This window comes from Haliotis rubra, unplaced genomic scaffold (assembly GCF_003918875.1).
Source record: "Haliotis rubra isolate DU_JTF1 unplaced genomic scaffold, ASM391887v1 Scf60, whole genome shotgun sequence".
Taxonomy (NCBI): domain Eukaryota; kingdom Metazoa; phylum Mollusca; class Gastropoda; order Lepetellida; family Haliotidae; genus Haliotis; species Haliotis rubra.
In genome coordinates this window covers 2,641,127-2,656,758 of record NW_025767302.1, presented here as the reverse complement: position 1 = coordinate 2,656,758, position 15,632 = coordinate 2,641,127, and the positions used below count along the sequence as shown (strand labels likewise).

The window sequence follows — 15,632 nt, the reverse complement described above, 5'->3', positions numbered from 1 at the left end:
ACACAGCATTCACATCTCCAGACTTTAACAGTTGGAACAAGGCCTCTACAAGTTTAGGATTAATTGTTTCTGTAAACAATCGAGTCTGGACCAGACAATCCTGTGATCAACAGCATGAGCAGGGTTGGGGGAAACATAGGGCCCCGTCATGTTCATGACACAGTGTAAACTGACAAATGATGATTCTTCAAATTTAATGGAATACGTCATTCCTTGGTCCATTTGGCATTTGTGTCAATGACGTGGTGAGCATAGATATAATTGCATATTTATCTTCAGTTTCGGTACAATTTGTCAAAATTGAAGGCAAATGTCATCTGAAGTTTCCTCTGAAAAGAATGTAAAATGTTTGACTTCCTCGTTGATAATATCTATGTAAAATTTGGGTGTAAAACATTCAGGCATCGATGCAAGAAGTAGGCATCCCCCTGACCACCAACTGTGCTCCCTCCTTGTGGATCTGTTTCTTAATGAATCCCAATTTCTGCTTTCAAAAGCTGACCCTTCTCCGGCAAAGCTTCCAGCAGTGATCACTGCTCAGACCATTCCAGGACTTCGGCGTATCCAACCTAAACACAGTCAGGAGCCACTTTCGTCCTTAGGGGATACGGCAACGTCATCTCGCCAAACGGCCTATTCTGGCGTAACGTCATCAATACATCTGTCATTGAAGATGGTGCTGAAATCATGTCCGTCAACCTCGGTTGTGGTGGACGACTGGGGTATTTCTTCAGACGAATCCAGATTAAATAGTCCAGCAGAGAAGGACATCAACGTGTCTTCAGACATTCTGGAGAGAGAACTCCGGAAAGCGGTGGTTCCGTCATGAGTGAGTGAGTTTAATTTTACGCCGTTTTAGCAATATTCCAGCAATATCACGGCGGGGGACACCAGAAATGGGCTTCACGCATTGTACCCATGTGGGGAATCGAACCCGGGTCTTCGGCGTGACGAGCCAACGCTTTAACCACTGGGCTACCCCACCGCCCCTAGTTCCGTCATGATTTTGGGTAGGTAAATGCACGTCGGAGAGGCCCGTTAGTTGTTGTTCAGGGTAATGTGACAGGTATGGGCTACAGAGATCAGAAGGTCGGACCAGTGGCAAAGTGAGCGAAATAGCCACTGGCCCGCTCGCCCGTGCCAAGTAAATATCCAGTCGGGCCAGTAAATCTCCACAGTCACTGAGCCCGACTGGCTAGTGAATTTTCATGGGGTCATTTTGTAAATATATCACTCTCTCCGACTTGATAAGTTATAACACACTTTTAAGTCATGCAAGATTATGACACGATAAAAATGGTCATCATTCTAGCAGCTTAATGATGAAACCGGTGTCTGCATTAACATTTCGGAATAGTGAATTATTGTGTGGACTAGTAACTTTCAGGCATGGCTAGCCCGACTGGCTGGCAACATTTGGAAACTATTTAGCACGCTGCAGTGATAATTCCGTTTCTTCAATGCTGAGACTCACGATTGACATTCTAACAGCCCATGTCCATCCTCACACGGCTGGGTTGCAACCTCGCACTCTGAACCACAGGCCCTCGTGTCTTTGTGAAGATTAAAGATTAAATTTTTTATATTTTTTAGATGACCCCCGACTCGAAATGCTTCACAGTACAATACATCATGACCTTGTCATAATGTTTTGTTTTAAACATATTTTATTCGAAAATGAAATGGATTGGGCACAAGTTATCCAACTTAGGAACGCCCTCTCCCAGAAGTTACATATGTCATATTTACACTATAAAAAACATTGACAACAGGGACTTGTGGAATGAATTTACAAGGTCTTTAAAGAGGATGTGTATAATATATACAAGAATAAAACTACAAAAATCTTTCAGTGAGCTTAATATATCTGTGTACATGTTCACATAATAATTCATTTTCATATAGTGATAGTGTAACATGGCCAAATAACAATAAATCTAGACTAATGGGTATCCGAAGTTTAACGACAGTATTTATATTTACAAACAATTTTTTACGCTGCGTTGTATACAAAGAACATTATAAAACATAATGCCATGAATTTTCACAAGAACAACCACAAGTACAAGATGCATCTGATCTTAAATTAATTCTGAATAAATCGTAATTAAGCGGATTTGTATTGTAATGTAGTTTTGTGTGAATAATGTTCAATTTCCTTGTACCAGACCAAAAGAAAGGCGGGGCTTCATATATATTATACTTTGAATTTTCAATTTAAAACATGCTAAAGAATCTGTTTCTTATTTCTATGGGAACATTGTTCCACATTCGTGTAGTAGATGGAATAAATGATGATAAGGAAAGTTTCAATCTCGTAAATGGAAGGGAGAAGTTTAAAGAGTTGCGAAGGTTATAAGATGATTTTTGGCCAACATATGTAGGTAGTAATTCCTGAAGGTATGATGGTGCAATATTGTGAAGAATCTTATAAAATAAGCAAAGTTTTCTTTTTCTTCTACGTTCACTAAGGGTTTCCCAACCAGTTTCAAAATACAAATGATCACGAGAAGTATATTTTGGAAGTCCTATCACTACAGGAGCTGCTTCTAACTGTAACTGTACACGAGAGGGGCACGAGTCGGTATTCGGCTTGTCCCAGAATAACACGAGTGGGTCACGAATGGCCGTGCCGTTGATGGTCAAAGGGAAGTAACTGTAAATCCTGTTGAATAAGTTTACTAACCAGACTTAGCTCCCTTTCTGATAAGGGACGTAACTCTTGATTTGTTGCACGCAGTTAACTCCCTTTGATTGATGGCACTGTGTGGAGTTCTAGGTAAGGCACTGTGTGGAGCAGACAAGGGAGTTAACTCATGTACAAAGCAATACCATGGATTACTTCCCTTTGACCACAAAATACCCATCTGTTCGTGTGCGACGATTTTTTCTAAAAGGAAAGGACAAACACAAAGGAGGACCAACATCATAAAGTGCATGTTGAGTGATAGTTCACGTGACTGAACCAGCTTAGTAGCATCGATAATATCGGAAGAGTAAGCACTGGTATCACTCAATGGGATGCCGTGCCGTTGATGGTCAAAGGGAAGTAACTGTAAATCCGGTTGAATTAGTTTACTAACCAGACTTATCTCCCTTTATGATAAGGGACGTAACTCTTGATTTGTTGCACGCAGTTAACTCCCTTTGATTGATGGCACTGTGTGGAGTTCTAGGTAAGGCACTGTGTGGAGCAGACAAGGGAGTTAACTCATGTACAAAGCATATACCATGGATTACTTCCCTTTGACCACAAAATACCCATCTGTTCGTGTGCGACGATTTTTTCTAAAAGGAAAGGACAAACACAAAGGAGGACCAACATCATAAAGTGCATGTTGAGTGATAGTTCACGTGACTGAACCAGCTTAGTGACATCGATAATATCGGAAGAGTAAGCACTGGTATCACTCAATGGGATGCCGTGCCGTTGATGGTCAAAGGGAAGTAACTGTCAATCCGGTTGAATTAGTTTACTAAACTGACTTATCTCCCTTTATGATAAGGGACGTAACTCTTGATTTGTTGCACGCAGTTAACTCCCTTTGATTGATGGCACTGTGAGGAGTTCTAAATAAGGCACTGTGTGGAGCAGACAAGGGAGTTAACTCATGTACAAAGCATATACCATGGATTACTTCCCTTTGACCACAAAATACCCATCTGTTCGTGTGCGACGATTTTTTCTAAAAGGAAAGGACAAACACAAAGGAGGACCAACATCATAAAGTGCATGTTGAGTGATAGTTCACGTGACTGAACCAGCTTAGTAGCATCGATAATATCGGAAGAGTAAGCACTGGTATCACTCAATGGGATGCCGTGCCGTTGATGGTCAAAGGGAAGTAACTGTAAATCCTGTTGAATTAGTTTACTAAACAGACTTATCTCCCTTTATGATAAGGGACGTAACTCTTGATTTGTTGCACGCAGTTAACTCCCTTTGATTGATGGCACTGTGTGGAGTTCTAAATAAGGCACTGTGTGGAGCAGACAAGGGAGTTAACTCATGTACAAAGCATATACCATGGATTACTTCCCTTTGACCACAAAATACCCATCTGTTCGTGTGCGACGATTTCTTCTAAAAGGAAAGGACAAACACAAAGGAGGACCAACATCATAAAGTGCATGTTGAGTGATAGTTCACGTGACTGAACCAGCTTAGTGACATTGATAATATCGGAAGAGTAAGCAATGGTATCACTCAATGATGCCGTGCCGTTGATGGTCAAGGGGAAATAACTGCAAACCCGTTTTACCATTTGCGAAACACATTTCGCTCTCTTTAGTACAAGGGACATAACCTGTGAATTGTTGAACGTGGTTAACTCCCTTTGCTGGTGAGGGGTGTGTGAAGTGTTCAAAAATTACATTGTGCGCAGTTAAGGTAAGTTAACTCCTGAACAAAGAAATACGATTGTCTCCCTTTGACCAGAAACCAACCCATTGATGATAACCAAATTGTCGTTTGCTATGGGTTTTTTTTTTGCCATGCCGAATCATTGTTCAAAAGAAAAGAACAGCATAGAAGACCAAGGGAGGAGTTAGAGAATCATGCAGACATCATGATCTAACTGACCATGCTTCCGGTAACATTTATGTATTGAAATTGACGGTATTTGGAGCTAGGGTCCAGGTAAGCTGTTCCAATTCAGGGCTTGCTATGCGCGTCGTTAACATGGATGTGAGAGACGGGTACTAAGTTTGGGTCCAGGGTTGAGCATGGATGTCTTTTGGGGCTTTTTAGTGGCCAACCCACTCAGAAGCAAATGCTGTTTTGTAATTTAACTTGCATTCAATTGACAGAACCCCAAGAGTACCGTTTCCTGAGTTTTCCTCTGCTTTTCTCCCTAAACTTGTACCTGCTACTATACAGCAAACGAAGTGAGTGAATGTTGTCAACTTTATTTCAGAAACAACCCTGCGTCATTGAAGTATCTGTTTTGGTCTGGCAGGTCACATGAACACCATTTCACAGTCACATCCTGTCAACTGTGATCTACCTTGTAGTTGGTTGCCTGTTTAACTCCGCATTCAACAATATTTCAGCTATATGGCGGCGGTCTGTCAATAATCGAGTCTGAACCAGACAATCCAGTGATCAACAGCATGAAATAAAAGGAAAAAGGAAAGGACTAACACAAAGGAGGACCAACATCATAAAGTGCATGTTGAGTGATAGTTCACGAGACTGAACCCGCTTAGTAGCATCGATAATATCGGAAGAGTAAGCAACGGTATCACTGGGATGCCGTGCCGCATTCGTCACCACTCGCCCCTTTCCGTAAACTCCAAGAAGAGTACATCCATCCCATAATTCACACGCATATTCAAAATGAGGACGAATAAAAACAGTGTAGATCTTATTTAGCGTTGTTCTTTTACCAAAAAACTTTTACTTTCTCATGGAATTTATCATTTTGGTTTTTTCTTTAAAATATCAAATGTCATAATGTATTGTAGTGTGAAGCATTTCGAGTCAAGGGTCGTCTCAATTCTTTTTATTTTTTCAAAATCTTTAATCCTCGCAAAGACACGAGGGCCTGTTCTCTAAACCGCAAGTGTTCAAGCATAACAGTGGACGCGTCCGTGCATGTTCTGAACTGGAACACATAGGCCATATTAAGAACAGGCATGTTCTGTTTTAGAACACGTGTTCAAAGTCTGTAAGGTAGGTGTTCTAATTTCAGAACACAATGTGTAATTAGAAGACTATGATTTCGTAAGTGAAATGAATAAAATACTTTTAACATAATCATTAACCTGTTAAGATATTTTAAGACAATGTTGAAAATTATACAAGCGGACATTTACAAAAAGGTTTTAAAGAAATTGATAACAATTTCTGTATTTTTACTTTAACCTATTCTTCCCAGAAGGAGAATAAAAACATGTATTTTGCAAGAGGAAAATTATTCCTCAAAATGTTCTAAATAACTGGGTAAAATCTGGTTGTATATGGTTTACAATTGATAAATAACTGAATAAACAACTTCTAAAGTAGACTATCAGAACGCATAGTGTTCCTTTACATTTGATAAAATGAACACATTAGGACGGTATCTGTTCTATAAGGTTTGATTGGATATCTTTTCGGACGGCGTGTGTTTTGATTGGAACAGTTGATGTTCTAAGGGCATGTTCTCATTTCGCCTACATCCCAATTCGCCTACAGTCTGAAACAACATTTCATGGTCTGTTGACTGTTGATTACGCAATGGTTAACTAGTGGCACCCCTATGATCTAAAAGTGGACTCTTCTAGTTAAAGTAGTTGAAGGACAAAAAGAATTTATTTCTGTTATTTGTCAGTTATTTATTTATTCTGTTATTTGTCATTTCCCCATCACAATGACATTCACCTCATATCACATAAGTATTAAGGAAGTTAACTTGTGCAGATGTCCATTTAGGAGATAAACATACTGTGTGTGTTTCTTCTGTTCCCACACTGGCTTTGCAAAACGCAACACACCATCAACCATCATTATTTACCAACGTTGTTATCATTTTAGGGGTCTGAGTTTAATTCCTCCTTTGAGTAAGAAATTTGCGTTTCTTTTGCGTGTGAGTATATAAACGTTTATGAAATACAAGGAATTATGCGATATTAGTTTCATTTTTTTCATCTTCCACCCAAAATTTAGTTTTTGATGCATTTTCAAATTTATGTGTACTTATCGAAAGTTCCACCCGTTGTCTCCCAGATGAATAAGATAGATATCTAACAATGATTTGTTTGTGAAAAGAACATTAAGTGGTGCTATTTCACTTACACCAAACAAAGGTACCAAAATGGTTTTCGTAAAGCTTGAGGTTATAAAACATGAAAGAAACCATGATATGGCTTCAGACTTTCTATAGTCATTAACATATTGTGCATGCAGAACAACAGTGAATTTGGATGTTAGGCAACACACATTCCATCTAATCACAGGATATACAAGGTATGATGTTGGTATTTGAAATTGTATCCATTTCAAACTAGATAAATAATGATATGGTAACCCCTCTTTAGGCAAACAGCCACTTTAATCTAACCTTATGCACTTGATACATGAGTAACCCCCAACCCCCCAACTGGTTTTCATGGCACCAATCAACCATTTTGCAAATCATGGAACCAGTCATTGACAAGTACACAACACCTGTCAATAGCAGGTATGGTATCCACAAGATGCAGTGACATACTGAAACCTAAAAAGATCCATGCTTACAATAAGCTTAGATATTTAAACCAAAGTAGACCCCACATCATCTGTTGAATCAATGATTTGATCCTTATCAAAGTGTGAATAGTATAGCATTATCACTCTGTCTTTCATGACACGTTCTCCCCAAACAGTCATTATTTTCAACCGCAAAATATATGCAACTTAAAATCTGGATAACGTTAAGACCATACAATTTAAAGTCAAGAAATGATTAACAGAAAAGAGTTGATGGCAAATAGGCCTTGATTGGTGAAAGTGCAGCTCCAGATCTGTACCATGTGGAGACGAGAGATCTGTTAAACAAACGTAATCAGGAAGATTACAAAGAAAATCATCACGACAGCAGACACTGACGAAACACATGCAGAACGATGCTGTGATAATAGGTGGGGTGAAATGGGGTGTAATGTCGCACTTAGAATATTTCGCTCATATGATGTGTATGTGTGGCTGCTTGTACTAGCCCAAACTTAAGTTGGTTTTATAGTGCCAGGCCACCGAGATACCAAGCCGCAGTTAAGCCGACCAGTCCTTGTACCCATTAATGCCGAGCTCCAGACAGGGACCAACAAGTACCATGTTATAACGTCTATTGGTAGGACACAGACGGGATCGAACCCGCGACCTTCCGCTCTCACGGAGGCGGTCTGCTGTGATTATAACAAGCCACCTACATCATCATCCCTGTCCTCTGGTCGGCCTGTAAGTCACAACAGTTACTGTACTGTTGGCAATGACATACAGCCATCCATGCGAGACATTGACAGATTGAACCTCAATTCAAGAAGACATTGTTGCCTCTGCTGAGGTCGCAAAAGAAAGGTGCAGTTGGGCCAAATTCAGATGTTGCAGAACGGGGCATAGATCTTTGAATGGCTGGTAGTGATCAACATCGTGAGCATATTCCTTTGCAATTGGATACAATGATATGCAAACACATCAACGAGTCTGGGGCACCCAATACCATTAATCACTTCTTTTGAAAAGCATGATTTTCAAAGCATCTCTGCTGGTCCTGAAATCCCCCATCTGTCGATGCCTTGCCACTTATATCTGTGATAATATTCATAAATTTATAGAGCACTAAGAGACTCAGTGGCCCTGTAACAATTTTGGGGAAGGAAATGTTTCACATAGGTTTAAAAAAAAGGCGGTCCAAAGTGCACCACCCCTTCAGTCGAGGTTGTCCTAACCTTCAGCATTCCAGTGACCATGCCTCTTCAGATAAGGTAATGAAACCCACCTTTCCCCATCACTTTAATGTTAAATGTTGGTGCATTTCGAGATAATGTGGCAGGTTCAGATGTACAAGGGGAAAAATGCATACATTTCGCATGTGCAAAAAACCAAAAACCCAACAAACTAGACCATTGCGTTCCTAAACATTGAAATGTTTTCTGGACATCTTTTTTGCAAATATTGTGCATTTAAGAAATCCAAACTTCAACTTGGGACATAGGATACTAACAACTCTTCATGTGAAACTTATGGGTCTTCACTTTCAACCCAAAAATATTCATGAAACCCGACGAGTATGATGGTCTTTTTGCATATTTTTTTTTTTAAATTCTAGTTGAAATAGACATTAATACTATGTCATGGTTTATGCTGAAGCATTGTCTCTGCATTCCAGTTTTATCAGTCCAGATCTCGTGGGGACACAAGCAAAGTGAATGATTTAAGTATTCACACCACTGGCGTGTATATCTCCGCAGAACCCAGTGGGTGAAAAAAGTGTTGGCTACAAGACCTCCAAAGAACCAGGTACAATCAGTTGGTGTATGTAACTGCAAATGTTTTAGATCCACCGTCTGATATGTAAACATTTCAACAATCTTTAGTAATGTAACACAATAAATAAGTTTATTCCATAAAGTTTATTTACAAAATATACACATGTCAATATGGATAAAATCACAGACTTTAACCAAAGACATTAAAATTAAAGTCATGATTGAACATTTCTAGTAATTGGCAGTGGATAAAATCAAGTACATGTGGCTTCGTAGTGTCTGATTTTACCTTGGATAAAACGTTTTAGTGATGAAGTAGAAAATCCTAAAGTAGTTCAAAATATGGATGATTTGAGCAGAGGAGTCATGAATCTGACTACAGTTGCGACTGATCCAAGAAACCTTTGCACAAATAATTCAACTTGTGAACAAAACATTGTAAATGCTAAAAACTGTTAAAAGTAATTCTACAGTGATTGTTCCTTTTCTAATAAAACATGAAAATTATGTTGCAGTTCTTAGAAACTCATGATACAATAAGACATGTTAAAACCAATTTCTCTAACATTTCACTTTATATAGATGGACAAATCAAGTTTAAAAGCATCATGATTAGAGCATGCATTAGCTTTGCAAAAGAGAATTCATCTGAAACAAAAGAGCTGACAATAGTTCACCGTCTTGTGTAAATCCACAGCTGAAAGACATGGCAACATTTCCATAATCCACAGGAATTCACAGAACTTTTTCACAGTGCCTTATAATCCACATTCCAATGTCCTAAGAATCCGGTCAATTGATACATGATTAAAATAGTCTTGTCCCTATGATCACAGCCCGCTTGAGGTACAGAGACAGTGTTAACTGGACGTAGCCGCTGCTGCCAATTCAAGAAGCGCGCTGGGGATTTGAGTTCTGCTGCTGTACTAATTTTCATGAACTTGGAACTTGAGTATTTCGTCCTCACAGCCTACAAATGAAAAGCAAATTGTCATCAACACCAGTCTCATTTAAAAAATATCACTTCAAGTTCTAGTAATATTTACACAAATGTATTCTAAATTGCTAAACAATGCAAATCATTCAAGAGTGAAACAGTTTGATATCTGTATATATCTACAACGAGGCAACCAAGAGCGAACCTGATCAGACAATTTTAGTTACCCTCTCCCGATAACCATTGTTACTTCAAATGAAAAGCATAGGTTGCACAAGAGCAATGCCAACTGGACAATCACTTGGTTTAGTGTTAAACTGACAGGAACTGAACAGATGGCATGTACTCACTGTCAATTTACTGTTTTCAGCTTTCACAACCAAGTGAGCCAATTTCTGCTGGATTGGAAGGAGATCTTTCTCTGAATACGTGCTGTAGTGGGATAAGGTGTCATTCTGAAATAAATTATGAGTAATTACAATTTCCAGTCAATATCACTGAAATATTCCACAAGATCCCAAAATTTCTGAGAAGAGATTTTTACATTTATTAAATGCTGAACTCGGCAAAATTGTAGCTATATGTCAATGGTCTGTATATAACCGTCTGGACAATCCAGTGATCAATCCAGTGATCTACATAATTGGGATACGATGACATGTCAGCCAAGTCACTGACCACCTGATCCCATTAGTCGATAGGGCTGCAACGAATACACTATGTGGCGAATATGATACGTATCATGAATATTAGGGCTGCGCAATATAACCGGTTCAGACATGGAAACGATACGTATTGCGATATGCTGATCGAAAACCGGTATTTGACACTCGGAAATCTTCGGATATTTCCGTTTTTTAAATTGTTCCTTTCCTGGTTTCATTTGTGCCAAACATTATTTACATTTAGCCATGATTAAAAGTTTTCTGAAAGCCTAATCAAGCATTGTGATTTTGTTGTGTTTTTGCTTGACAAATCAAGCATTAACTCGATTATAAGTATTTGTTTTTGTTAAAAATAATTCTTGCAATATATTGCAATACATATCGCAATACATGCTTTCGCGTCGCAATACGAAAATTCCCTGCAATACCCACCCCTAATGAATATTGGGTAACGAATATGAATAATTATTCACAAATACAATATTAAGACAGGGCTAAGACATAATTCAACATCAGATAATTTTTTTTAAATACAGGAGTACTGGAAAACCCTAAGAGTACATTGAGAGGACTGAATGGGATTTAAAGGAGTATCAGTAATCTTGTATTTCGTTTCATATATGCACCACAACATTGCAATAATCAATAAAACAATACATTTTCAGATAAATACGTCTGTAAATGATTCTAAGACCGTACACCACTGCTGTGGTGCGTATCTGCTACGTTTTCTAAATTGTTTCCTACCGTATCGCACTTATTTTATATCCGTACATACGCCGAAACTGACCCTTATCTGGAGCCCTGTAAGAGATTGATGTACAATATGGAACGCCCATGTTGACAGTTTTGATTTGTCCCAGCAATAACCAGTGATCTCATGACACTCAAATTTGGTATGTTATCGTTAGTTGACAGTACCATGTGCAGTCTTGGCAAACTAACACGACTTGCACTACTGCAATGCTAGTACATGTTCCATTCTTGCATATCTCACTTTGGAAAGGACATGAGGGTTCAAGTTAAACGTGCTCCTTAAAAAAAAAAGAGTAAATATTCGTTTCTGGTGACCACGAATAACGAATTGAATTCATGAAGGGCTATGGTTAGATTCACTGAATACGCGAGGAATCGTTACAGCCTTATTAATCGCTGCTTACGACAAACATGGGTTGCTGTAGACGAATTATAACCCTTATCTTCATGGGTTTAGAAAAGCCGCCATATAATGAAATGACCCAACAGTTCTTGTATTGGGCTAGACATGTATGGGAGCAGTGAACACTTACCCACTGAGAACTGTCAAGAACTTTCATAGAAAGGCACAAGGCAGCTGCAGCTATTTGGGATGGAAGATATTGCACCATGTCATATTCTACGATTGTCAGCTCCATCAAGTATTTGGCCAGTGTGTGCTTCATGGCATCAACCTAGGCAAGGAAACAGATGTAAACATGACATTGTTAATGTCTAGGACATTAACTACAGGGTTCACATGCTTTTCCAGGATATACCAGCGTCACAAAAAATATTTTTCATGACCTTGCAACAAATTCCATTAACATTTCCAGGCATGAGCAAATTACTTCATTAACTTTCAGGTTTTAACATGAACTTAAAGCCACAAATTGCTCTTCTGCTGGGAATGTTACCGACACAAAATAAAGTTAAAGCAGTCAAAGTATAATAAAAAGTAACATTCTGTTCTGAAAGTTTTGAAAGGACATAAAGAGCAATGACATTCACATTGGAAAGTACACAATCACTTGCATTATAAAGAAAATTCTTTGAATACTTGAGATCAATAACTAACTATCAAGATTTTATATAAAGATTCTGACTTGGTACTGAAGCTGCAAGTATTACCTGGCCTGCTTTGGAGTTTCGTCTGAGGAAGTGGAGACAGAGGGGCTTTCCAAAACTGAATTCTAGTGAGCGGAGGATATCTCGCTCCATGTCCCTGATATCTGCTTTGGAATAAGCATTGTCTGTGATGTAAACAAAGTCAGCCACCTCTGGTGCATACATCTCCTCGTACTTGGAAGCTACTAACATTGCCGTGACTCCGACCAGCTGAAGTTTGTTCTTGCTCACTTGCTTCACCTGATGAAAAAATATCAAGACATTTAGGATTGGGAAGGAGAATGACATGTATAATTAGTGGGACAACCCCCTAAAACATATACAGAGAAATTGTCACATGCCAAGTCACAAGATTTTGAGGAAAGGGTGGGTGGAAGATAAAGTCAACTCAAAATCATGTTGTATTCAAGTCTATCAATGAAATATAAGTTCAGCAGAATAGACTGGTCAAAACAGCAAGCATGACAACTGAGATTATCATGCGATATGACTGCTAGTTTAATATGGCAACTCATGAGTTATGAGACATGCTTGCTGGAGGTGCAACAGGAGTTTGTGAAATATAAAAACAAAAGGACAATTTTCTGGCTCACCTGAAGGTACCTGTCTATGATGGATACAGTGAGGTACAAGGTTTCCTGCAGTAAGTGGAAGCGATGGTGAACTTGGCACAACCAGTCAATCAGTATAGCTCGCATCTTGCCAGTAACTTCTCTTCCTTCCAAATAGTTTCGTTTTACAAAATGTTTAGCCTGTAACGGAAGGAAAATGTTACTAAAACGTCGAAAGTAAATACTGCAACTTCAAATTACTAAAAACATCAAATAAGTTGGTTACCTTTAACCATTACATCTCCAACAAGTCATTTCACTGCTAATGTGACAAGCTTCAGTTAAATATAGGTAAAAAAATGAAAGTGTAGACTTACCTCCAATATTCTCATGTAGGAGTAGATATCGTTGACATATTCACTGACTAGTTGTGGGTTATCCCTATCATTGGCATCAATGTCTTCCACTGTAAGTAGTGCTCGACTGAAGGCATCTGGCTTATCGTCACTAATGTCCATAGGGGCAGGAGCAGATAACACAGGCTCGCATTCTGGCAGTGTGGGCTCAGTCTTAAATGTTGGAAGGACTTCCACGATCACAGCAGGTTCCTTGTCCTAAAGAATAATCAAGGCATAAGCTAAATTGAAATTTAAGAATACATTTTCAGAAATATGATATGGGTTACATGTTCCTATGAGTAAACTACATGACTGGTAGAAAACTTTGGGAAAAGGCAATGTGTATAACTTTATAAGGTAAACAATTAACCCTGAATTGACAATACCTACAGATATTTCCTTCAAATTAGGAAAAGAATTTTATGAAAATAGAAAAGTACTAGAAAAAGTTTAAAGCATTAATTTACCCTGTAAATTTCAATGTCTGCTGATTTCAATGATGATGTTGCTTTATTTTTCTGCAACGTCCTTCCTTTGGCTGCTTGAATGATTTCCTTCTTGACTGGCTTCTTACTGGCATCGATGGTCATCTTGGAAACTTTGTTTCCAATGTCACCTAGCGCTGCTCGATGTGCCGCCCTTGTCATTGTCTTACTGGCAATGATGGCATCTGTGTTCTCCCTCGATGGTGCCAGCTTCAAGCTGCCTTCAATGTTGGCCTGAAATACCAATAAATCATGTTTAGCCATTTTGAATGCTATCAAAAGATGGTAATCTTATGTTTTTACCAACATTAAACTACTGAAAAGGCTTCATATTGTATAAAAATATTGAAGGGGGGAGGGGTAAGGAGGAAAGAAGAGAAGCAAATTAATATACTAATTAATGTTATTGACAAGGTAAATAGACAAGACAATGGAAAAAGACTGATCTGATAACAGGGTTTTGGTTCATTACAGGTCAATATGAATGTTGAATGTATTGTTTTATGATGTGGTACAGTTGGACTGTTAAAATTGAGGTATACATGGAAACATGAACACATGTAAATGGGTGGCATGTTACTGACAAAATTCCACACTGGCAACAATGTAGTTCTACCAGCATCTCATTACCACTAATTGGACAGGTTCTCCAGCTGTGGCCCCCACTTCACAGATCTGTATTTCTTTGATTGTTAGGGTTGTCTTGCAGTGTGAAAGTTTTTACCCTCATTTATCCCGAGACACTGGATCAACTTTTGGATAAAAAACTAAAGCCCTTTAGGTTATTTGTGAGGTAGGGTTAGAATTGTTGAAGTTCATTGTTGAAGTTCTGTAAATTTAAACTTTGCACAGTTTATCAACTTTCTAGTTGAATCGAAGCTTCAACATGGCAACATGGGTTCATCCTCCCCTCTATGCTAACTATATCTGCAAAAATGAGGCTAATAATATGCACACAGGTTACTGTTCTATCAAACACTATTGATTTAACCATTTTACACAATTTTGTTATGCCAAGATGCACTTTATATATAAAAAAACGATGGAAGTACATTTTAAGTTGTTTTGTAGACATGTTAATAATTTCCCGCATTGTCTTAGGACTTGAAGCATTTGCATCATGTTTGAAGAACAAAGGTTCATATTGTTGGAAATACACAAAGCATGTCAAGTGCAAATTGTAAAGTTCACATTTAATGGGTGCGATTTATTACGTTTTGTCGCATTCTCTGTCCAAACTAGGCAAAAGTCCACTGTAGACACCTCAAATATAAACTCCCACAAATTGCATGAACAAGCCCATACGTGTTTTCCGCTCTTTAGGTCGCCATACCAAACTTGTCATAGGGTCTACATTTCCAAAATGAAATCGTCAGAACTAAAATTACTACTATCGCTGCATACCATTACACGTTTACATTCACACTGGGAAAGGAAAAGACCGATTTATGAAAATAAATAGCCTCAAACCTCACAAGCGCGAGTGTAAACAAATCACTGAGCCGGTTGATACACGCACTGCCTCGGCGGAATGTCCAATGATATATGCCATTAAATGCACAAAATATATTCAACCACAGTAAAATTACCGATACTGGTCTTGTTAAAGCCATGTTGTATGTTTCTCAAGAATATGTCGCACAGTGACTGGATTCAGGCATGAAATATCGTTTCTTCTCAATAGTTCGCTTGCCACATTCCCTCTCCTGCTTGACATGTAGCCATCGATGGGTGAATTTGTTTCAAATAGCAGCGGCTCGGCTCTGATTGGTTAGAAGGTGCCC

At 38.7% G+C, this 15,632-nt stretch overlaps 1 protein-coding gene and 1 long non-coding RNA gene across 2 annotated transcripts; one reads left to right on the top strand and one right to left on the bottom strand.

The window, feature by feature from the left end:
- Positions 1 to 3,910: 3,910 nt before the first annotated feature.
- Positions 3,911 to 5,369, top strand: LOC124255483. Its single transcript, XR_006892693.1, has 2 exons — positions 3,911 to 4,390; positions 4,917 to 5,369. It is a non-coding gene; the product is annotated as an uncharacterized LOC124255483 (long non-coding RNA).
- A 3,688-nt stretch (positions 5,370 to 9,057) lies between these two features.
- On the bottom strand, positions 9,058 to 15,589 carry LOC124255473 (G2/mitotic-specific cyclin-B-like). Its single transcript, XM_046689395.1, has 8 exons — positions 15,438 to 15,589; positions 13,831 to 14,082; positions 13,343 to 13,579; positions 13,008 to 13,166; positions 12,418 to 12,654; positions 11,841 to 11,981; positions 10,237 to 10,341; positions 9,058 to 9,919 (listed from the first exon to the last, which is right to left on the bottom strand). The coding sequence occupies exons 1-8, from the start codon at positions 15,459 to 15,461 to the stop codon at positions 9,698 to 9,700; spliced, it is 1,377 nt and encodes a 458-aa protein (XP_046545351.1). The 5' UTR covers positions 15,462 to 15,589; the 3' UTR covers positions 9,058 to 9,697.
- Positions 15,590 to 15,632: the final 43 nt, after the last annotated feature.